The 24,313-nt window shown below is 29.1% G+C and overlaps 2 protein-coding genes across 3 annotated transcripts in view; both read right to left on the reverse strand.

Annotated features, from left to right (window-relative positions):
- Window positions 1–24,313, reverse strand: part of LOC136091185 (uncharacterized) — a 48,216-nt gene that overhangs the window by 19,108 nt on the left and 4,795 nt on the right. The window lies entirely within an intron of this gene.
- The window catches only part of LOC136090757 (uncharacterized), a 6,111-nt gene continuing 963 nt past the window's right edge, over window positions 19,166–24,313 (reverse strand). The window contains exons 1-2 of the mRNA XM_065817640.1: window positions 19,731–24,313; window positions 19,166–19,649 (exon numbers count right to left, since the gene is read on the reverse strand). The exon at window positions 19,731–24,313 is cut by the window's right edge and continues 963 nt beyond it. Coding sequence (XP_065673712.1) covers window positions 19,822–20,925 — 1,104 coding nt within the window. The 5' untranslated portion in view covers window positions 20,926–24,313 and the 3' untranslated portion in view covers window positions 19,166–19,649; window positions 19,731–19,821. The remainder of the gene's footprint in view (window positions 19,650–19,730) is intronic.

Consider the following 24,313-nt stretch of genomic DNA (forward strand, 5'->3'; position numbering starts at 1 on the left):
ATCTTTGTATGTTTGGCCGCTTGTCAGGCATAATGTATTAATACACGATTCTTATTTGTGTGAAAGAGATAATATAAGTCAACCTTTTCCTACAAAAAGAAACGTAATTGGAGAATTTGTTGGACAAGTCAGGGACGAGTTTGGAAGATTTGATAAGTGTCCAATTGCATGTCGCCCAAAGGAACATCAAGATTGGGAATTCTGTTGATAAAATTAAAACTAACTTTATAAATGCAATCGAAACGGTAGCGGGTTTCGTTAAAGCGAAAAGTTTAAAAGCGAAAAAATGTTAAATCAAATTTTTCGTCCCTTCTTTTTTCTTGAAAAGTACAGCTTGATTTATATCTTTGTTTTTAAAACTTAATTTAAATTTTAAAAACATTTTTTGAGTTGCTTTAAATAATTGACTTGAATCGAAAAATTAAGTTACTTCAAGTATTTGAATTAAATTGTCATATATATTATTGTTAAACTTTAAAGTGCTCACTTTTTCCGTTTACATGGAACTCTTGGCAGCCATTAAAATTGAGCTAATGGCAAGAAAGAGTCGCTTTTATAAGGAAGTATAAGAAAATTATATAGAGATATATAAAAGTATATGTAGTAAAAATATGTCATTTAAATTTACGTTAATGTAAAATACCATTTGGATAGAGTTACACACAAACGTCTGTAAGTGAAAACGTTTTTACCACAAATTGAGTTTGCAGGCGGTATATGGAATGAACACAAATGAGTAAGACACGAAAGGGAATGGACGTTTTTCTGCAGCGTGGTTATTTTGAACTTTTGAAAAAAAAAATTTATTTTTCGAAATTATTTAAAAAATATATTCTTTCATTTAAAAATATATGCATGAATATGTATTTTTAGATAAAAACATATTGGTATTTAACTTGTAAATAAAATGGAAAAAATAAAAATACTGATGAAAAAAGAAATTCAATCAAGTAGAGAAAGTTCAGGAATATCTGTAAAATTAGTTTGAGAAATATTCTCTGAGTTTAAAAAACAGCAAAAAGACATTCTTTAACTTATAAATCGAAATTAAAAAGTTACAATTAAAAGAATCAATGGACTGTTGAAAGAAATAACAAATTAAACAAACGTAGAAAACTTTACAAATTGAAAAAAATTTTGAAAACTTGAAATGGTGAAAACAAATGTCTCAAAAATTGAACGCACTTAAAAAGATATCAAAGACTTTTCCTAAGATTCTCAAGTAGAAAAAATGAGAGAAATAAAGAAAAAGAAGAAAAAATCAATAAAATTGAAGAAAAAATTTGTTACAAAAGTAGTTTTTAATGCAGAAGAAAAAAATCAAGGTACGACAACTGAAAGAGCGACTGAAAAGAAAATGCTTACGACTTGAATAAATACCTGAGAGTAAACCTGAAAGTTCGAATCAATCTGAAGAAAAGGATCTTTATTTAATTATTTAAAAAAAGGATACAAAAACGTATTTAAAGTATTTTTGAAAGCAAACTAAATGTAAATAGCATTATTATCGAATGGGCACATAGGATTAGAAAAATTGGGCAAATTAAACTCGATCAATCGTAATAAAATTCCTAAACTTAAAGATAAAATTGGTATTTTAAAGAACTCAAAAAAATTAAAAGGAACAGGGATATTTATAAATATGGACTATTCTTTGGATACCCGAACCATACGTAAATGCATAACCATATTTTGGATACCCGAATCATTCGGAAAAATCTCTTTGAAGAAATGAAAACTCGCAGAACTAACGATAAATATTCTGCGTTATTTATGATAAACTAGTAATTAAAGATTTTAAAAAATCACATAAGAATGCTTGAAGTTTATTTTTTATTTTGTGTTTTAAATAATATTTTTAGTTATTATTGTTAAAATGGTGGAAGCTAACAACATAACTGTTTATGACAAAACAGGAAGAAAAAACACACTAAATCTAATAATAAACGCTGATAAAAACATAACCGTATTTTACAGAATTTCAGTAGAAACGGATTATTACAAGTGTCGTAACCAAAACTGAACATTGTAACTAACTAAACTAAAAAAACTGCAACTAAATCTAGTCGACAAACTTTTTAATTAACTAAAATTAGTCGACTAACTTTTTACTCTAACTAAAAATAGTTGACTAACACTTTAGCTAATTTAATTTAGTCGACTAAATTTTAAGTCTAAATAGCTAGGTGTCGATGGCCTTTACGCCACCTGGGACAGAAAAACCAGGTCGGCGCCTCTATTTCTCAAAATTTTTCTATATTTCAGAGAAAGAACCTATTTATTTATTTTTTTTAGATAACTTCCTTTTCTTTAGCTCCCTTTGGACATCTGCCGGCTCGGACAAAATGTCCCTTTTGCCAAACTTGTCCCTTTATAATTTATTATATATATTAATAATGTATAAAATATATTATTAATATATTATTAAATATATAATATCATTAATTTGAATAATATATTTATTAATAACTATATTATATAAATTAATTATATTAGGGGAACATGGGGAAAGATGACGAATTGGGCAAGATTACAACCTACAGTTATCTCTTAAGCAAAGCTAAATATAACAGTTGACTTTAGCTGAATGGGAAGTAGATTAGGTTTACTAGATTTATCAATGGTTTCTTTTTAAATATTATTTTTGTAACGAAAGTTAAGTATAAAAAAGTTTTTCCGACATTGAGAAAAAATCTTTTTATCCTCGTTTTACTTGATTTATTACATCGCTACATCACCAGCTAAAGGTAAGCGAGAAATTTTTATTTAATTTGAAGAAACTGGAAGCCATACAAGAAGTATTAGGCTATGATAATTTGATTATGTACTGATTCTAATTCATTTTAAAGATTGTATTAGCCTAGGACAAACCATCATTTGTTTGACATGTTTAGGTATTCTTACTATCACCTTATTACCATCCCTTTGTTTAACCTTCCATTTACAATTTTTATCATCAAATATAAAGTGATAAGGAATGTCTACACACAGCATGTCTACAAATAGCAATGCGCTCTTTCATTTTCAGTATTTAACGTAAACCATGCCGTTAGATGCGTATCACATTAAGCTGCACGATCTAAAGCCATTTGTTCTGCTCCTTCTCTAAAATACACTAATTGATTTTCAGGTAGATGAACTTTAAAGCGTATAATAGTGTCTGACATATGACTTGTTGGATACTCGAAAATTTGCCACATACATAACGACAATCTAAGAAAGTGTTTACTTTATCACAATTTATTTGTTCATTTATTAAAATATTGGCACAATCATGACCCTTGTATATGTATTTGTACAAATATTTAACAACCTTAACAGACATACAAGCTTCAACATTAATGTGAGTTTGATGTTTTTTTGATAACCATGGATTGTAAGGTACCAGCCAGTGGTTATCTATATTGTTACCTTTAATATTATTACCCAATGCCGGATTAACCCGGATTCCTGGAAGCCTAGGCGCCCAGCTCCTAAAAATTAGGGTACCAGCCGGGCCCTCCTAAAAATTAGGGAACCCTGGGCAAACGTTGTTAGTGGCAGCGCACCATTAAAAAATTCAGTTGAGCAATTGCATATTATTAAAGCTGTTGCTGCCGAAGCATAGGAAAGGGAGAAAAGGGAAAACAATGTAATAATTTTTGGTATAACTACATCAAAAGTTTTGGATACTGCAAGTGCTAAAGAGGAAGATAGAAAATTAATCCTAGATATGTTTAGTTCAACCAACTCAAATATTGAACCTAAACAAATTATAAAGCTTAAATTTAAATCTGATAAAGAACCACCGTTTGTTGTCGTCCTTAATAATAAAAAAGAACGAAATTCTATTTTAAAAGCTGCGAAAATCTTAAAAAGTTGAAGCAGGCTTAGCAATGTATTTATCAACCCTGACTTAACTGAAGCCGAAAGGTATAATGCCAAATTATTAAGAGATGAGTGCAAAAAACTAAATTTAGAAAATGCACAACCTTTGGTTTTTTATTATGGAATACGTAACGATAGAGTTGTTAAAATCGTCAATTAGCAATAAATTTCAAATAACAGGAAATCAAATCTGAACTGTTACGAATCATTAACTTCTGTTAGTTTTAACTATATGTCAATTAATAATAAACTTTATTCCAAAAATAACTCGATTTATCAAATAAGCAAAAAAGTTAAAAATGAAAAAATAAGTCGAAAAAATATTACTAACAAACAAATTAATCTCAATAACAATGACAGGTTTTCTTTACAAAAAAATTCAAAAAAAAAATTCTCATTTCGTCTTTTTAACGCAAGAAGCCTTGCAAATAAACTTCATCAGTTTTATTTAAATGCCGAGGCTACAAATGCGACTGTAATCTGTGTGTGTGAGACATTTTCAATAATAAACTTTCTAACGCTATTTTATGTCCTAAAAATTACTCATTTTATTGCAAAGACCGTATTAAAATTGGCGGAGGAGTCGCAATTTACTGTAGAAATGACATTAAAGTAGAACAAGTACAGATTAAGCAAACAGATACCGATATTGATATCATCTGTGTTAATATGATTTTTGGATCTCAGAAACTCCGTCTAATAACTTGCTATCGTCCACCTTTCTATACAATAACAGATGTTGCTTATCTTGAATTGATGATTTCAATTATTTATAATTTGTGTTACTCGGTGTCGCAGATTCTTATTGTTGGTAACTTCAACTTACCTAAAATGGATTAGCCTAGCTATGTCTCACCAAACGAAAAGTGTCATAGTATATTCTTAAATTTGGTAAACGAACTCGGTTTGCACCAATTTGTTAAAGTACCCACGTGCGTCTCATTTAAAACTAATATTTAAACTTTCATTATACAATATTTGTGGTAACCTTTTAAAGTGGATCACGACATTTCTCACAGACATATCTCAACAGGTAAAGATTGGTAGTGCTTTATAAGATCCGATTCGAATTGTAAGTGGTGTACCTCAGGGTAGTGTGCCAGGACCAACTTTGCTTTTATCATTAATAAATGACTTATCATCTGTAGTAAACAATCTCGAATGCGCTATAAAACCTTTTGCTGATGATTAAAAGTTATACAGTTCGTATCGCGGTATGAATCATAGCCGCGATTTAACAGTTGCTCTTGATAGAATAATTATTTGGAAAAATACTTGGCAATTGCCAATTGCCAGCAAGAAACTTTTTGCACACAGAATAGCACTTTCTCCATTGCACAGTATTAGTTTTAATTACAAGTTAGGTGATTATATTTTAGATTGGTCATCTAAGCCAAAAGATCTTGGAGTAATTATGGACTCCCGCCAAAACTACAAAAAACACATTGCCAGAGTCATTCATGTAGCAAATACGAGAGCATACCTAATCTTATAATGCTTTAAAACTCGCAATCCTGTTATATTAGTACCTGCATTTACTACTTATATAAGACCAATTATTGAATATTGCTCTCCAGTTTGGTCGCCACACCAAACTATGTTAATAAAATCTATTGAAAATATTCAAAAACGATTCACAAAAAAAATTGCTAATATTAGTTGTTTGACTTAAACCAGCAGCAAACCAAGCAGCTGTAAACGGCTAGAATAGCTTAAACTTTAAGCTATTCTAGCCGTTTACAGCTGCTTGGTTTGGATTCTCTGGAATTCAGACGTTTAAAACATGATTTAGTCATATGTTTCAAAATTATGCATAACTTGGTTTGCATAGATAAAAACTTTTTTTTCGAAATTAACAATAATAATTATACCCGTGGTCATACTTTTAGGATTCGAAAGCAACGATGTCAATTCGACAAACACAAATATTGTTTTACTCAACGAGTTGTAAATATCTGGAATAATCTGACATCAGAAGCTGTAAATGCTGATAACATTTGTATTTTTAAAAATAAAATAAAATCGTGCAATTTCGATAAACATTGTGTCTATAAAGTAAATGAATGAAATCTTGTACTTTGTTTTCATATTTAAGGGCATATAGTCAGTGTCTATTTATTGGACCTGTATGTATTTTTTTTTTAACTTGTTCTAATAAATCTTTATTTATTTATCTATTTAATGAAATTAATTTTGATAATTTGTAATCAAATTAATTTTATTAATTTCTCACGTAATTAAAAGTAAAAACTCAAAACTTTTTTTTAAAAAGAGTTCGAACTTGAACACGTTCGAACTATATTGGAAACTAGTAAATCAAAAAAAAATTATTTTTTCAAATCCATGCTTTATGCAAGCAGAATTCTATTGGGTCTAGAAATTCTTTTTTTGTAATCTTTTGTAGAAGGAAAAATTACTGTTTTTTTTTTTTTAATTTAAAAATTACTGTTTTTACTAAATTTTTGTTTTTTAACTTAATAACTTAAGACTTAAAAAACAGTGATTCAAAAATTTTGAAAAATTCCAAAAAGTTACAAACACCAAAATAAGGTACTGCTCTCTTATCTATTTTTCTTTTAAGTTGAAAAATGGTGAAGTTTGAAAAGGAATCAGACTTATTTATTCACCATCCACAGGAAAAATATTTTGTTTCTTTTGCTTGCTTTTTCAAGATTCAGACGACAATTTCAGAACTGGATTCAACGATTGGGCACATTGACTGCATTCTATACATAAACACGAACAAAGCAAGCAGCAACCTAATGCAGTCCAGTGCTATTTTGGAAAAGTCACAAAAAAAGGAAAAATTGATATTCATTTAAAACAGCAGTTAGAAAATGAAAAACATTACTTGAGGAAAGTTCTAACAAGAGTTGTTGAATGCTTGAAAAATTTGACTCACTCCTTCCAAAACACTTAGAAAACCGAGGAAATCAGGGCAGAGGAAATGTTTCATAAATTTCATCAACAAGTTATATGGAAATTGTTTTCTTAAACGCAAAAAAAATTGTGGTTTCCATTAGTAGCGAAATTGACAGAGCTAAATTCTTTTCACTGGTTATTGACTCATTAACTAACACTGCACACTGTGACCAACTTGCAATAATCATTCGATATGTGAGCTAGGAAGCTGCTGTGAAAGAAAGTTTGTTGGGTTTAAATCTTCATGTGGATATAGCGGAAAGGCTATGGCAGATGCTATCAAGAAAAAATTAGATGAGCTTGGCTTAAATATTAACGACGGTCGTGGTCAGTCATATGACAATGCATCTAACATGTCAGGAAAATACAAAGGCTTGCAAGCACTACTGAAAAATAAGAACCCAAACATTGAATTTATTCCTTGTGCAGGACGTTCTTTAAATTTAGTTGACATAAATGCTGTTGACAGCTGTGAGACTTTATACGATTTCTTTGGGTTTCTCTAATCCCTGTATAATTTCTGTCCTTCTTCAACTCATAGATGGCATATACTTTGTTCTGGTCTTGTAAGTGGTGCTGGAAAAGACAGAAAAGTTACCATTGATGCCTGAGTGGGACAAGGTGGTTAGCCATTACTACTTAAGTTTTACATTCAAATTACGATCATATTCTTGAGACATTAGAATCTATTATTCTGGATAAAGATGAAAAATGTCAGACACAAAACTTTGGGATAAAACTGCAGATTCGGCTCTTTGCGTTCGATTACTTAATCTCTTTAGGAATATGTGACATCAGTTCGTGAAAATTTTCTCGACAATCAAGAAAGTGCTAGAAGGTTCTCAAGCATTATTCCTAATCAGTACAAGCATGAAAATTCAAGAAAGAAGGCGCGCAAATTAGGGTTTAGTGAAAATAGCGAGAATGAAGTGGTTCTTAGTGGCAGTGACAAATTTAAAGTAAATCTTTTTCCCCAATCATAGATAAGTTGAAAATGTGTTTGAAAAAAAGGTTTTTTGCTTACGAGTCTACAGAGAGAAAGTTTGGTTTTCTAGCTAGTTTTCAGACCATGAACGTTCCTGTCATTGTTGTTGCTGCCAAATCCTTATTTAGTATTTATCCTTCAGACTTAAATACAATTCCCTGGTGAAATTATCCAGTTTGATTGTTTGAATGCTCTTTGATTGTTTAAATGCTCTTTGTTTAATGACAATTGAAAGAACACTGTTAAAAAACATAAGTTTTTAAGATGTCGTAATTGATTTTGCAAATGTAAAAGCAAGAACAGTTTCTCTGTAAACAAAAAAGTAATCTTAAGTTTTTTGCATTCATTTTTAAGTACATTTTTTTAGGGATGGGGCCCAAATATTTTTTGGCTCCCGGCCTCCAAGATCCTTAATCCGGCATTGTTAATAACCAAACCTTTATCACAACATCTACAGCGTGGATAACCATTATGAACTGCTACAGTGTTAACATTAAATTCTTTAGGACAATTTTTGTTGCTCACCCCATCTTTCATCTAGGTAGAATTTGGATTCAGTATGTCACAAAGACCGTGAATCATGCAAGTTTTAACAACGTCATAAAGATCACGATTAACAATCGGATCTGGAATTTCTGCAGATATTAAATTATTGATACCCTGTGCTGTTTCAAGCTTATCATCATTTGCAAAGTGAAGTAAAATATGAACATGTTGCAAACTACGCTTTTAAAATTCAAAAACCTGAACATGTGTTACAGCTTACCTTAATACACCGTGGTTAAAAATGTCATTGAGAAGGTATTTAATATGAGTTTAAATTCTCGAGTAACCAAGTTAGGTCTATTATTTGCTGTCTGACCTGGATATAAATTTTCAGTTATCACGCGCCATTTTGGGTTGCAAGTGAAAGTAATAAAAAGGTCTAGTTCTTTTTAATTATAGCCAAAGCATCTTCAAAGTTTTTTTTTTAAAGTTCTAGGACTTCCAACATTATAACACTTTCCCTGGAAGCAGGTGGTGCACTATCTTTACCAACATGTACAACTGCAACTTCATTATGTGAAGGGAGATTATAGCAACGTCTATCTTGCCCTTCAAGTAAAGACATTTTTACAACTGTCACTGAGTGACCTTCTATAGCTGCTCGATGAATTTCTTCATCTTTTACTTCGGCCATTTTTTTTTAAAATGCAGGAGCAAATGGGTTCTCTTCACTAATAATATTTTGAAATCGATACATTAAATTATTCAAGCAAAGATCATTACCACGTTGTTACATTCTAAAGTTTACTGCTCCAAGTGGATCATAGATGTATAGTTGACAATATGTCAGCGGAACATCTTGATTTGGCCTAAGATTACCTATACGAGGAAAAACATGTTTTTAAATATGACCACATATTCTAAAACATGGCGGCCCATGATTCATGGGTTGAAACACATTAGCTTTAAATGAAGCAAAAGAAAGACTTGCACTATAATTTCTAATATATTTAAAAAAAAGTCAGATTGGTATTTCTATCTGCATAATTTCCTTTAAATAAATCTTGTAAATCTTGTGGAAATGGTGAAGGTTGCGACAAAACTACCTTTCCACAAAGGCAACATAAAAATGTGTTTTATCAGGAAATTTCGTAGCACCGTAAGCAGGGCGTTAACCAGCCTGACGGCACCGCGTATACTGAGGTCATCAAAATTTTTTTAAATTTCCTAAAAATTTAAAAAATCATTTTAAAAAAAAACAACCATTAATCCTATTATTAGCAGACTTAGATTTTAAATATTACGCTAGAAACGTAGAAATATTAGTACACAAAACGAAGAATTAATTTGGTTGATCAAAAACAATTACTTTCCTTACTAAAGAAAAAGCGTAGCAAGTCATTCGATTCAAACTCGTTTAAAAGGCGAAGTAATTTATTCAAATATAAAATAAAAACTTTGTTTTTTAATTGACCTCAGTTGTTCTTTAGTTTTTTCATTTCGCTTGTTACAGTTTTTTTATTCGTGTTTTTTATTTAAGACTTTTTATTTACAATAAAAAAATGTTAACCCAACGAATGCTGTTAATCTTTAGTTAAGAAAAGAACAAAGATTTTAGCATCGCAATTATTCAAAAAATGACTTTTACGGGATAAATGTCATTTCAAAATTACATTAAAATAAAAAAATAGAAAGTTTTTTATTAAAGTAATTAAAAATACTCTTAGTAAATGAGGGTTGTTCGCCGTAAACAAAAATTTACGAAAGTTTCAAGTTGCTATTGCGGAGGTTGTTCTTTCGCAAATTCACCTTCCGTAATGCGTTATACGAAAAAAATAAATAATTATTATTCCGTAATAGCTCTTTACGAAAAAAAAATTGCGGAACAAATCATTTCGAAATAATACTTGCGAAACAGTTCCTTACAGAAGGAGCGTTTCGGAATGTGCGCTTACGGAATAGACTCGAAAGCATTCATTAAACTGTTTTACAAAAATATATTATTATTTATTAATTAAATAAAATAATGTTGTTAAATGATTCTTCAATAGTTTTTACATCTCTCTCTCTCTATTTATTGATATATATATATATATATATATATATATATATATATATATATATATATATATATATATATATATATATATATATATATATATTCACTACATTTCTTATTTTCTTTTTTCTCTTTGTCTCCTGTTGAAAGATAATACAGTATCTTTGTGTTTACTCCCACTTACAATCTTTTGTTCATTATTATAAAAAATATTTATTACTGTTCGATTAACAAGAGAAAGTTCCCACTCAAAATAAAATGAAAATCACAAAGAAATTTTTGGTACAAGTTATATTCATATAAAATATTTTCGCTGATTTTTCTGATCTCAATTGTTTCCAACGTAAGTAGACTTTGTTTTACTGCATCAAGCATAGCAAAGCAACTAACAACATGACTTGTAAGTGACTTGAGGGAGTTAAGAGACCTCCTCTGGATACTAGGTCATATATATATATATATATATATATATATATATATATATATATATATATATATATATATATATATATATATATATAACAGATTTAGATCCTCTATTAAAATAATTACCATGTGTTGGTCATAAAATGAATTCATGCGCAGTCGATTTTTAAAAAAAATTTAATATTAAACGATTTACGATACGATATATATATATATATATATGTTTGCATATACATTTACTTCTGTAAATATTTTCCTTTAGAAGAAAAAGTTAATGTTTTTGTTTTTAATTATTTTAAACAACTTATGTTTTGTTTTCATCAATGCAAAGTGGAGGCATAAAGTTTGTTAATATGGCACATACAGTAATAATATTATCACATAAGGGCAACAATGTGACTGGCATTTCATTTTTTAATATGCGAAAGTTTTTCATACGCCCAATGGCTTGTTCAACATAAATTCTAACATTTGCAATTTTTGAGGTTTCCAGTACATCATTATATGTCATCTGTAAGGGTATGTACTTTTTTAAGTTATTTTTAATATTATGTTTATTGTTGTTATAAATAAATATTATAATGTCATTGGGAAAAATATCATAAATATAAAAAAATTTAATAAAGATGACGAATTACGAACAATCAAGATTTCAGAAGCTAAAGCTCAAAAATATGAAGAAATTAATTTACCTAAAGTTAAACTTAGTAGCTTGATTGCAAGGTGCAAATCATTAGTTGGTTTATTTAGACATAGTGAAGGTAATTATTTTATACAAATTTTTTAGATTTAATGTTTTTGATATTGTTAGAGCATAAATTATTAATTACATTATTTAGGTCATTATTTTTTATTATTTAATATCTCTGTATTAAATGAAGATAATATCAGGGCCAACTGGGAGGCGGGAGGGGGGGGGCGCCGTGAGATGCTATGGAATTTTCTGATAAAAAAGGTGATCTAAAAAAAAGGTTGGAGGAAGCACGTGCTCCTTGGCCGCCCAGTATCGTTGGCTCAGAATATTAACAATACATATATGTATATATATATTTATATATATATATATATATATATATATATATATATATATATATATATATATATATATATATATATATATATATATATATATATATATATATATATATATATATATATATATATATATATATATATTTTTTTTTTTTTTTTTTTTACAGAGCCACCCCGGGTTTTTCGATATTTCAGATATGACACTTCACGAATTGTGCTAACTTCAAACTTAAGTATGTTTATGACTATAACAAACGACTAGGCTTTGCAAAATATCTCGATGATGGAGGCCTGGGAACAAATGTACTCTAAAGTTTTTCAACTTTACAATTTTATACTAAATTTAAATTTATCGACGGGTTTTAAATTTCATTAAAAAAAAATTGTTAATTACAAAAATTATTACCATGGAAACTTTTAGACTCCTCCCCCCACTCCCCACCCTAAAATGTGGGGGTTGTAAGTTTGCATGGTAATAAATTTTGTAATTTACAAACTTATTAAATGAAATTAAAATAATAAAGTTAAAAATTCGTGGTTTATAATATAAAGTGCTGGCTATTAACCCATGCATTTAAAAAATATATGCAAGTCCGTCGCACCACAGGGCTACTAAAGACTTGCTTGTCGTTGTCGTTGAAAATATATGTTATTTGTTGAAAATATATATTAGTAGTACTATGTAGTTGTAAGGAAACTCGCAGAAGACTAAGAAAAGTCTTTTCATCGAGAACCTGTAAAATACAAAATAAACTAAAAATTTTAAGAGTAAAGACACACATTAATTTTTTGAGGTCTACAGTTCAGTATTATTTACTATGTATAGTTGCAATACATAGTAAAATATTACTGAACAGTATTTTTTTCTTTTAAATTTTGGGATTTATCTTTTTAATTTACAATGGTCTATTCTAAAATCTGCCCCTGCCTATAATAACATTTCCAATAAATGTATGCTATGCTTGCAAGAAAAATTTGAAATAATTAATCATTTAAATCAAGAAAATTTATTAAATAAAAAATTTAAATTAATTTCTAAATGTAGGCACGAAAATATAAACCTCTTCAAAAATTATAAAAACAAATGACCAAATTAAACTATCCCTATTCCAAAGAAAATTATTTAATAATTACTTTCTGTAGCTTCCCGTTTATAAAAAAATATAGTAATTAAAAATTTTTTTTTATAATAATTTATAACTTCCTGTAAAATATTTTTTTCTATAAATTGAATCTTTTTTGAGATTTAAGAACTTAAAGTAGAAGATAAAAGTTAGATAAGTGTTTTTTACTAATTTATTATGTTATATAATTTATCAATGTTGACATATTACAAATGTATTATTTTTTTAAGGCAAATCTACATGATCCCAAACAAATGACTTGCATGCTCTAAATTTTCTGTTTTCCCCCAATATGGGAAAGTTTATGTTGTTCAAGTAATGTTCAGTATTTAACTCTTGTTTATTGAAAGACATTTTTAGTATATTTTATGAAAGTCTAGGTTTATTTAGAAAAATTTACTAACTGAAACTTATCAATATCATTATACTTATAATAATTAGTATTTTAGTTACCTAGTTAATTATACGTATTTGATTCATAAAACGTAATTAAATATTATTAATATGCCGCGTTTCGTAAGTGTTTTTCCGTTAAGAACTGTTTCGCAAGTTGCAGTGCGAAAGAGTTTCGTTTCGAAAGAAATTTGGTTTTTTATCATTATTTAAAAAAATAAAACCCTAAAATGTTCATATGTTGCAATGCTGAAAGTAAAATTTTATTATAAACATATTGGTATGTAAAAATTGAAATTTTTACAATTATATCCGTTTGGCCAACAAAATTTTCTTATAGACTTCAAAACGTCGCACAGTGGGACGAAATCCCGATTTCGTGGCCAAAAGTCAAGTTTTTGAGTTTTATATTTTCGTCTTTTTACGTTCAGATCTTGTTTACAGATAGTTCTAGAACAAAATTCCGAACAGGGCAGGTATATACCTGCTCAAGGGTGGCCTGGGCGTCAGTTGACATTTAGCCTCCGTTCGGTACGCACTAAACAAGTGGACACGTCGAAAAATTCTTGCCTGTTTTAAAGTGCTGTTAAACTGAAGAAACTATTTCAATTGGAATTCGGCAAAATGGAATCACTTTCTGGAGGCATGTAGAATATATGGTTATGCACTGTTATTGCTAATTTTAATTTTTTTTCATATTTAAATCGCGCGACAAGTAAACATAAAAAATTGTAAATTTTTTATCTGAAATCAATTTTCTAATGTCGTTTTTTAAAATTTAACCGCGGTTATTCACCTTCTTTTGACAAGTAACTGATCGCGTATAGTGTTAAATATAAGATATTAAAAAACTGGCTGCCATTGAGTGCCATTTTAATAATGAGACTAGTTTTTATGGAGGAATGCATGGTGCGACATTAAACTATGTTAATAGATTAATGTCGCACCACACATTAATGATCATGGAAATTAGTGAATTAACATTATTTAATAGCACTAATTATATTTTAATGCAACAATTTTTTATTTTAAATATATGCTTTAAAAGTTACTTCGCATTCCGTTTTATGATAATCTCAAAGTTTTATAAAATAGTCCTCAAAGAACTTTCAGCAGTTATTACTGTATTTTTTTTACGGAGTCTTTCAAATCTTCAAATATGGAATTTTGAAGAAAAAATATATTCTTTATGGTGAAAGACAGTTTAAAAAATGAATATAAATTCATCATTGATGTTTTGACAGATGCAATTTTCAAAAAAACGGAACATGTGATACAAGTAGGCGAGAATGAAATGTCATTATCACGGTTATTTTCAAATTTTCGATCAAGATGGAGAGCAGCAGGATTATGGGAAGATTTTTTTCTGAAAAAAAATGAAGAATGGTTGAAGGGCACCGTACAATTTTCAAAATTATCCAATACTGAATGCACAACACCTGAGAAGATTGTGAAGAGTGATAATAAAAAAGGAACATGTATGCAACTTTCGCAATCCTTTGCTTCATCTAGTGAAAGATCAAAGAGGCAAAAGATTCAAAAAGTACGTTCTACTTTTTCTACAGAAGAATTGGCATATGCTGCTCAAATGAGTTAAAGGACTTCTGGTCAAGTACATGCTGCTCAAGTTGTTAAAGATGTCACATTAACAACCCCAACAAGAGCCTCAAAATATATATCCGCTGTTAGTTCACAAAATGAAGTACCTTTAAACCCAGATGAAGCACTTTCTTTAATGATCGAGGAAGGAGAATCAAAGCACTCTTATCAACTATCAAGAAATGTAGCTAGAGCACATAAATGCAAATTATACCCATCATACCTTGAAGTAGAAAAAGCAAAAAAACGTTGTTATCCATCAGTTGTGTACACAACTGTTAGTGAGTCGTGCGCACAGATTGAACTGCAGGCTTTACTTGATCATACCACATCTAGAATGATACAACTTCAGGCTGATGTCATTGATACTCTAAATCCGGATATTCTGCAAAAATTAGTACTGTAAATGGGGATGTGATGGAAGCAGCGGTTAAAGTGTTTATAAACAAAAACTTACTGAGACTGGAAAATCTGATGACAGCACTTTTTATACTTCTCTTGTACCTTTACAATTAATACACAACAACCACGAGACGGGTGAAGCAACTATTGTGTGAAAAAATCCTAGACCATCATCTCCGCGATTCTGCAGACCAATACAATTGCAGTTTGTACATGAAGATGTACAGTCAACATTGAAAGAAGTTAGCGACATTGAACTGCAGATTGAGGGTCTTGCACCATATGCTAATGAACAAAATGGAAAATCTATCTCAGTATCTTATTGTATGTCATTTACGATGATAGACGGTAAAGTCTGTAATGCAGTAACTGGTACCACTGCTACACAACGCTGCTTCCTGTGCAAAGCTTCCTCTAAAGAATTTAATGACATCAACAACATTATAAAAATGGACATTACAACAGATGTTTTAATATTTGGTATATCTACATTGCATGCATGGATGCGTTTTTTTGAGTGCTGTTTTCATCTGTCGTATAAGCTAACAACTGAAAAGTGGCAAGCTCGTCAAGAGGAAGATAAAAAGAATGTGAAAATACGTAAGGAAGAAATGCAGACTCAACTTAGGATAAAACTAGGGCTTATCGTTGATCGACCAAAGCCAGGATATGGAAGCTCTAACGATGGAAATACAGCAAGCGGGTTTTTTTAAAATGCTGCTATATCTGCTGAAATAACAGGAGTCGATGAAAAATTAATTCACCGATTTCATGTTATTTTGCAGGTAATTTCGAGCGGGTTTAATATAGATAATGAAAAATTCAAAGACTATTGTGTAAATACCGCCCATTTATTTTTTGCTTTATATCCATGGTATTACATGCCTACATCTGTACATAAATTGCTGATCCATAGAACAGAAATTGTAAAGTATGCCCTTTTACCGATTGGACAACTTTCTGAAGATGCCCAAGAGTCACGCAATAAGGACATTAAAAACTTCAGATTACATCATTCAAGAAAATGCTCGAGAGTATCGAGTATGAGAGACATTTTTAACAGGCTCTTATTAACATCAGATCCATTTCTATCAAGCATCAGGAAATTGTCCCAGAGACCGGTAAAATCTCTACATCAAGAAGCTATACAATTGTTAAAACAACCTGAAGTCACCAGACAAGAGACAAGAAACGATTTCGATTTAGATACCAGTGGTTCAAAATCAGATTCCGAATCCAATGATTCGAACATTGATGAATATGACATACGTGATTTTTGTTACTAGGATTAAAGAAACAATTTTTTTACATATATGTGAGTTAATCTTTTACCAATTTAAAAAAAAAAAAAAAAAATTAAAATTACAAATTTCTGTTTTTTTATTAAAAGTATAAATTTGAAAATAATTTTGCAATGTATTTGCTCTAATTTAACTCCTGAATCATTAGCAATGACCTTGAAAAGCAAGCTTCATAAGATTTCATATTTTCAACATATGAACAGTTTTGGCCGCCCTATTGGAGCCGCCATTTTGAGTTATTAAAATCTGACCTCAGATTCCTAATCAGTGACCTCGAAAACCCTTATGTAGGTAATTTGGGAATTTTGGCCACAAAATCAAGATTTCGTCCCACTGTGCGTCGTTCAGCGAAAGAGCTCGTTCCGCAAGTGCGACTTCCGTATGCGCTAGTTTCGAATATAGAAAAATAGCTTTATTTTATAATTCAACTTGCGAAAGGCGACATTTCGTAAGTAGCATTTGCGAAATGAACATCGACGGGTTTTTTTGTTTCGTAAAATTTGGTACGAAAAAAGAAAATTCCTGATTCTCAATATCCTTCCGAAAGAATTTTATTTTACCGGAATTGTACGAAATATTCCGGTTAACAACTCTAGTTAGGACTATTATAATTGTAATGAAAACAATAACAGTAACAATAATTGTTGTTGTTGTATTAGCTTAATTTAGAAACAATAACAATACTTGTGATTTACAACTATTGTAATTATGTAATGCAATAACAATAAATATTGTATTGCAATTCATCTTTATAAAACAATAACAATATCTGAAAAAAATGTATTGTAATGACCCACAACAATAACAATAAGTATTGTTTTGTAATTCGTCTTTGTAATACAATAACAATATATTGTTATTGTAGACATTAACATTTTTATTTAAGAAGATTTATTATGTTTAACTGCTTGTGTTACTAAAGTTAATTTTCAAATATATTTTAAGTTCCTTTGCAGCATTAAAATCACGAGGAAAAAAATTAAAGAGCTGAACAAAATAATTTATGAATGTTATTTTTCATAATAGTAAGGCTATCATCAGACAGGCAATAATTTGCGGCAATTTAGAGCTTAGAAATGCATAACAAGATAAGTGATGCGAAATCTAAATATGTAAAAAATAAAATTTGCAATATATTGCAAATCCGTAAATAAAAAATAGCAAAAATAATAGTAAGTTTGTCAGAGATGAATATAAATACGTTAAAATACGTTAACTTTTTTACTTTAATGTAAAGTAATAGACTACAATAGTTATTGTTAATTGTTTTCATCAAAACGATACAATAGTTATTCTAATTTTATTATATTAAAACAATACAATACAATAGCTCTCGAACTTTATTGTATTGTTAGAAAAAAACAATACAATACTTATTGTAACTGTTTTTCATCTCAGCAATACAATAACAAAATAAAAATTTTTTATTGTTTCTGTAATATTACAATGAAATATTATTGTATTGTAATGCGTAACTGTATTTAATTTTTACAATTACAATTACAATAGTCCTAACCATATTTTTAAATAGCCCTTTTTCAAACGTATTAAAGACATCTTTAAAAAGACTGTATTGGCGTTTAAATATATATAATTAGTAAGTTTTCATATAAAGTTTATGAGTTTTCTTCGACTTATGTTTATTTTCTAAACTTTATATATATCTTTTAATATTATTTATGCAAAAAGTTTTATATAGATAGCATGGTAAATACAAATCGAATGAAGCGTCATCGCCTGAAGAAATGTTGGATTTTTATAATGACACAAGATGAAGTTATTAATATTAGTACTGATTCGATTCCTGAACTTAATGCTTCTTATGAGTCTGAAACAACTTGTGAAGCCCTTAATAATATTTTTAAAGAATGTCGAGTAAACAATATATCCTCCAGTTATAGTTTTAAATGTTTTAATTCACCAACACAATTGGTAACAGAAACACTATCAGAAGGTTTGGCAAGGTAGTCGTCAAAAAGCAAAATTTCTCGAAGTAATATTCTCAGAAGACATGGTCATTCAGTGGTGCCAAAAAATGGAAGAACGCTTTTAAGACCCACTAAAGCTTTCACAGTAGATAGACAGTGTGGCAGAACTTATGCATATTCTACCATTGCAGATGGCTTATATTATTTTTTGATTACAAAAAATGTTAGTAATAGATATGCTGAATTATCTATTACTGTTAATTTTGATGGGCTATCTCTTGTAAAAAATATGTAGTTATATATATATATATATATATATATATATATATATATATATATATATATATATATATATATATATATATATACATATATATATATATATATATATATATATATATATATATATATATGATATATATATATATATATATATATATATATATATATATATATATATATATATATATATATATATATATATATATATATATATATATATATATATATATATATATATATATATATATATTAGGGTAGGTTGATATTAATTCCGCATATTGCGTAATATTGCAGTAGATGGAGACAGTTAAAATATGATTACTCTCAAAATTTGAAGTTTTACTCACAAAAGTTGAAGATTTAAAAAGTGAAATTTTTATTCTTATATTTACGTAAGAATATCAAAATTAACATTATTTTTACAATTTAAAACATTTTGAAAACATGGTTATATATATTTAGGAAAACTTTTTTAATTAAAAAATATCATCATAAGAATGGAAATAATGCCCTTTTGAAACATTTGGTTTACGCATCTTTCTGCTAAGTAGTTTAGTTAAAATGCAGCTGTGTCGATTCTCGAATCCATAAACATATTGGGATGTTTCCGACACAAGTTTTACCGATCGCTCAACACTCTGGCAGTGAGATGGAAAGTCGGGGATTTCAGGTTCAACATTATTGTCAATCATATATTGGATTTGCTCAATTGAAAAATTTTGTGTTGTTGGAGGCTCCGAAAATTTAGTATTGATGATGTCAACCAACTCATACCAATGATTAGCATTAAAATTAATTTCCGGAATTTTCTTCAAATTTACTTCCAAACTTTTGTTGTTTACTCTATAAATATAAATCAAAGGCAATTACCACATTTATTTGTCTTTTTTTTAAATTTATTTTAGTTAATTATAAAAAAAACACCTTTGCCTTAGAGCCAGTAAGATTTGAAAACCAAAGTTTCGTATATTGCTGTCATTATCTTTTAGCATGGCATAAAGAATATTTTCAGGTTTTAGACACAATGCGTTGTTTTTAATGTTTTTTTAACAATATTTTTAACATCATCAAAGGGGAGATTATTTATTCTAGTAACAGTAGAAAAAATAAGGCGTGGGGATTCGTGAAATTTTGAAGATTTTTTTATTTCGAACCACGCTGGAGCGTAAACCTGAACAATAAAATATACAAGTTTTTTTAAAGAAACGGTTGGTTCATTATCTCTAGTATACAAACAAAGAAGGCGAATAGCTAGTGTTAACCACCTTGCATGGTTAAGCGGTCCAACTTTATAGGCAGCCCATTTATCAGAAACTATATCAATACCTATTCCTTTGCAATATTTAAATAAAAGTCTTTGATCGCAACTAAGGTCTGTTAGTATTTCTTCTGGAATATATTTATCTACAATTGGGTTTTCAATACATTCAAACAAAACTTGATTTCTATCCTGAATAATTTCAGCACATCTTTTGCCAAGTAGACCACTGAAGCTTCTTGGCCCGGTTGTGTCACCATTAAGTTTCACAAAAAGAGCTCTTAACGGAAGTTCATTTTGATGTAAGGCACATCCAATTAGATGCAGTTTTCTTTTTAAAAACTCTTCTAGTTTTACAACTAAGCCACTTATTGGTCGAGTATTGGTAGCAGTATTATCAAGAAGAACAGCTTGTATACTTTCCGAACTGTTATGTTCTTGTAAAACACTCAACATTTCGGTAGCAAGAACTGAGCCTGTAGCACCAGTGACAGAAATCTTCCTATGAGTCAAATTTTTTCCACTCGATTCTCCATCTTCGTAGGTAAATGTGAGGTGATGTTCAGGTTTAATGCATTTCTTTTGTACTTCACCTTGAGGTGATTTTATTACTTTACTTGTTTTAGTTATCTGATCGAGCTTGCTATCAACCCCAAGACAAATTAACTGTTTTTTTTGTTCTGAGTCCACATCTTCACTAACAATTTTTACTTTTGACTTGGCTCTATCTAATTTGCATTCATCAATCAAAATATCTTTTATATCAACATCATTTTTCAGGAGATATTTTATGTCATATAGTAAAGCATTTGCAAGGTCTGCACCTACGTTTGACAAACACTCTTTTCTAACTAGTTCCATTTCAAATCTTGGAACTTTAACCAAGTTGTATTTTCCAATAGGATTATTTATTGGTTTCCATTCACCTTTATCCTAAAAAAGGTTAATACAATAAAATACTTTTTGTTTCATCTACTACAAATTTTTCATGTATTTATAAAATATTTAATGGTTAAATCACTTGTTTCTTCAATTAAGTTTACGTGTGGTATGAGGAATTCATCTTCATCAACTAGCTTATGAGATATTTTTTTCGTTCTTTATCAAGTCTTTGAATCCTTTTGACAGAAAATCTATCAACGGAAGAAAGTTGATATGCACCTTTTGGAACAATTTTTTTCCTCTATTCACGAAGATAAGCTCTGCCTTCAAGAGGTGCTTTATTACTTTGAGAGGAAAAGACATACAATATGTTCTTCTATGCAATTTTCTTTATTACATGAAACTTTTCTATCACTACAGGGAAACACATCTAATGAACAGGAACATGCAGAAATATTTTACCGCATTTACTTTTACGCATTTACTTTTACGGTGAACAGACGTGTTTTTATAGGTCGAAGAAATTTTTTTTATTTTTTTTATAATACAAATTTAAAAGTAAAAATACAAGTTCCTATTAATTATTAAATATGGCAGTAACCATTAGTGAAATTCGAATAATGTTCAAGGGAATGTTTGCGGAGTACAAAAAAGATATAGTATTACTAATAAAACAACAAGAAGAAAATATTCTTAAACTCATCAGTGCGAACGCAAAAATAACGAGCGATCGACAACAAAAAGCTGAAACAAACATTAATGACAGCATGGAAAAAATTAAACGATTGGAAAAGGATGCATTTGATATAAAGGAAAGTTTAAATTTTCACGAGGAACTTATCGAAAAAAAGGTAAAAAATAATATTGAGTCTATTGAAAAAAAAAGATTTTGTAAAACCGAAGCACATAAAAATGATGAGTATATTAACTTAAAAAAAAAACTTAGGGAAATAGAGGATCGGTCGTGAAGAAATAACTTTAGGATTGATGGCATCAAAGAAAATGAAAATGAAACATGGTCTGAAAGTGAAATAAAAGGGATTAAACTTTTTGAGGAGACTCTAGGGGTGAAAAATGTGAGAATTGAACGAGCGCATCGTAGTGGACGCCGAGATGCAAAAACACCACGCACAATTATTATTAAGCTGTTAGACTACAAAGATAAGGTAGAAATTTTAAAAAATTCTTCTAAATTAAAGGGTGAAAATATATACATAAACGAAGATTTTTGCTTCGAAACGAACTTAATAAGAAAAGATCTTAGAGAAAAAATGAAAATTGAGCGGCAGCTGGGAAAATTTGCATACATATCATATGATAAGCTGATTGTACGCGAGTGGGTGTCTAAGAAAACGAAAGAAATCCCGAAACCGTGTCAGTAAGAGTTTGGTTTATTACTTTTCTTTTAACTATTCCTAACTATTTTATTAACTATTTTTGCGTTTAATTATATATGTGTTACTTTAAAATGGAGGAAAACTTTATAATTGAATTTCTAGATGAAAATGTCGCACTCAGTGACGATGATGACTCTAATAACTTTAATCAAAAAATTGAAAGCCAATACTATACAGTTATTGAATCTTCTCAATATCTTCAAAAAAATAAAAATAGTTTTTCAATTTTAAACATTAATATTCGAAGTTTAAATAAAAATTTTGAAAATCTAAGGTTTTTGTTGGATGAATTAAAACACGATTTTAAAATTATTTGTCTAACGGAAACTTGGTGTAAGCGTGGTGAAACAAATGCCCAATTTGAACTAATTAATTACTCATCAGTTCATCAACCACGTGGTTTTGGTGTTGGTGGGGGTGTATGTATTTTTGTTCACAACTCAATTAGTTATAATTTACGTCACGATCTCTGTGTAAATGAAAAAGATTGTGAGTCGTTATGCATTGAAATAATAAATAAAACCACAAAAAAAATAATTATAAATGCCACATATAGACCTCCATCTTCTAGCTTAAAAAAAATTTAAAACTCATCTTAAACCATTCTTAACAAATATTAACAAAACCCGAAGTCATGCCTACTTAGTTTGGGATTTTAACATAGACCTAAAAAACCATGCTTCAAATATAATGTTAACAATTTTATTAATACTCTTCTTCAAAATAATTTAATTCCGTCAATAAACAAGCCAACGAGAGTGACTAACAACTCTTCTACACTTCTTGATAATATAATAACTAATAACCATCTTAATAACAGTCTTTACACAGGCATAATCAAAACTGACTTATCAGATCATTTCCCAACATTTCTAGTTACTAACAATATATTATTTAACAGTATTCTTTCTCAATCCATTATATTTAGGCGACAGATCAATGAAAACTCGGTAAAAAAATTTCAAAATCTTTTAAAAGACAACGTTGATTGGAATTTGGTATTGCAGTCACATGACGTTAACAACGCAATATGATCTATTTTTAAATCAATTCTGCAAGCAATATGATAAAGCATTTCCTGAAAAAATAATAACTGTAAAAACCAAAACTGTTTTAACTCCATGGATGTCTAACGGGTTACTAAAATCTTCAAAAAGAAAACAAAAGTTATATGATAAATACTTGAAAAAAAAAACTTATAAAAACGAAATGACATATAAAAATTATAAAAATATATTTGAAAAAACAAAAAGGAACTCAAAAAAGCTTTATTATGCAAAGCTATTAAGCAAAGCCACCGGAAACACTAAAAAAACATGGAGTGTAATCAAAGAAATAATAGGAAAAAATATTTATGCGAGAAACATTCTGCCAAAAAAAATAACAATTGATAAAAACACAATTTATGATAAATCAATTATTGCTGAAAAACTAAACAGCTTCTTTACTAATGCTGGTCCGAATTTGGCATTAAAAATTTCTATGAATTCAACACCATTTGAATCTTATTTAAAAAGTTATGATAAATTCATGGATGAACCTAATTTAAAACTAATTGAATTGCAAACCGCCTTTTTTTGCCTTAAAACTAACAAAAGTGCTGGATTTGATAAAATTAACGTTAATGTTGTAAAATCAGTATATAATATAATAGAACCCTCGTTATTTCACATATTTAATCTTTCACTTAAAACAGGTATCGTCCCTGAAAAGCTAAAAATTGCACGAATCACGCCGATATTTAAGTCCGGAGATGACTCAAATATTTCTAATTATAGGCCAATATCTATTTTACCTTGTTTTTCAAAATTACTTGAGAGAATAATGTACAATAGACTTTTTAATCACTTTTCAGAACACGACATGCTGTATTCATAACAATTTGGTTTCAAAGAAAAAATTCAACGGAGCATGCAGTGATTGAACTAGTAAATCAAATATCAAGTGCATTCAGTAGTAACTACTTTACC

Source organism: Hydra vulgaris, chromosome 14 (assembly GCF_038396675.1).
Source record: "Hydra vulgaris chromosome 14, alternate assembly HydraT2T_AEP".
NCBI classification, from domain to species: domain Eukaryota; kingdom Metazoa; phylum Cnidaria; class Hydrozoa; order Anthoathecata; family Hydridae; genus Hydra; species Hydra vulgaris.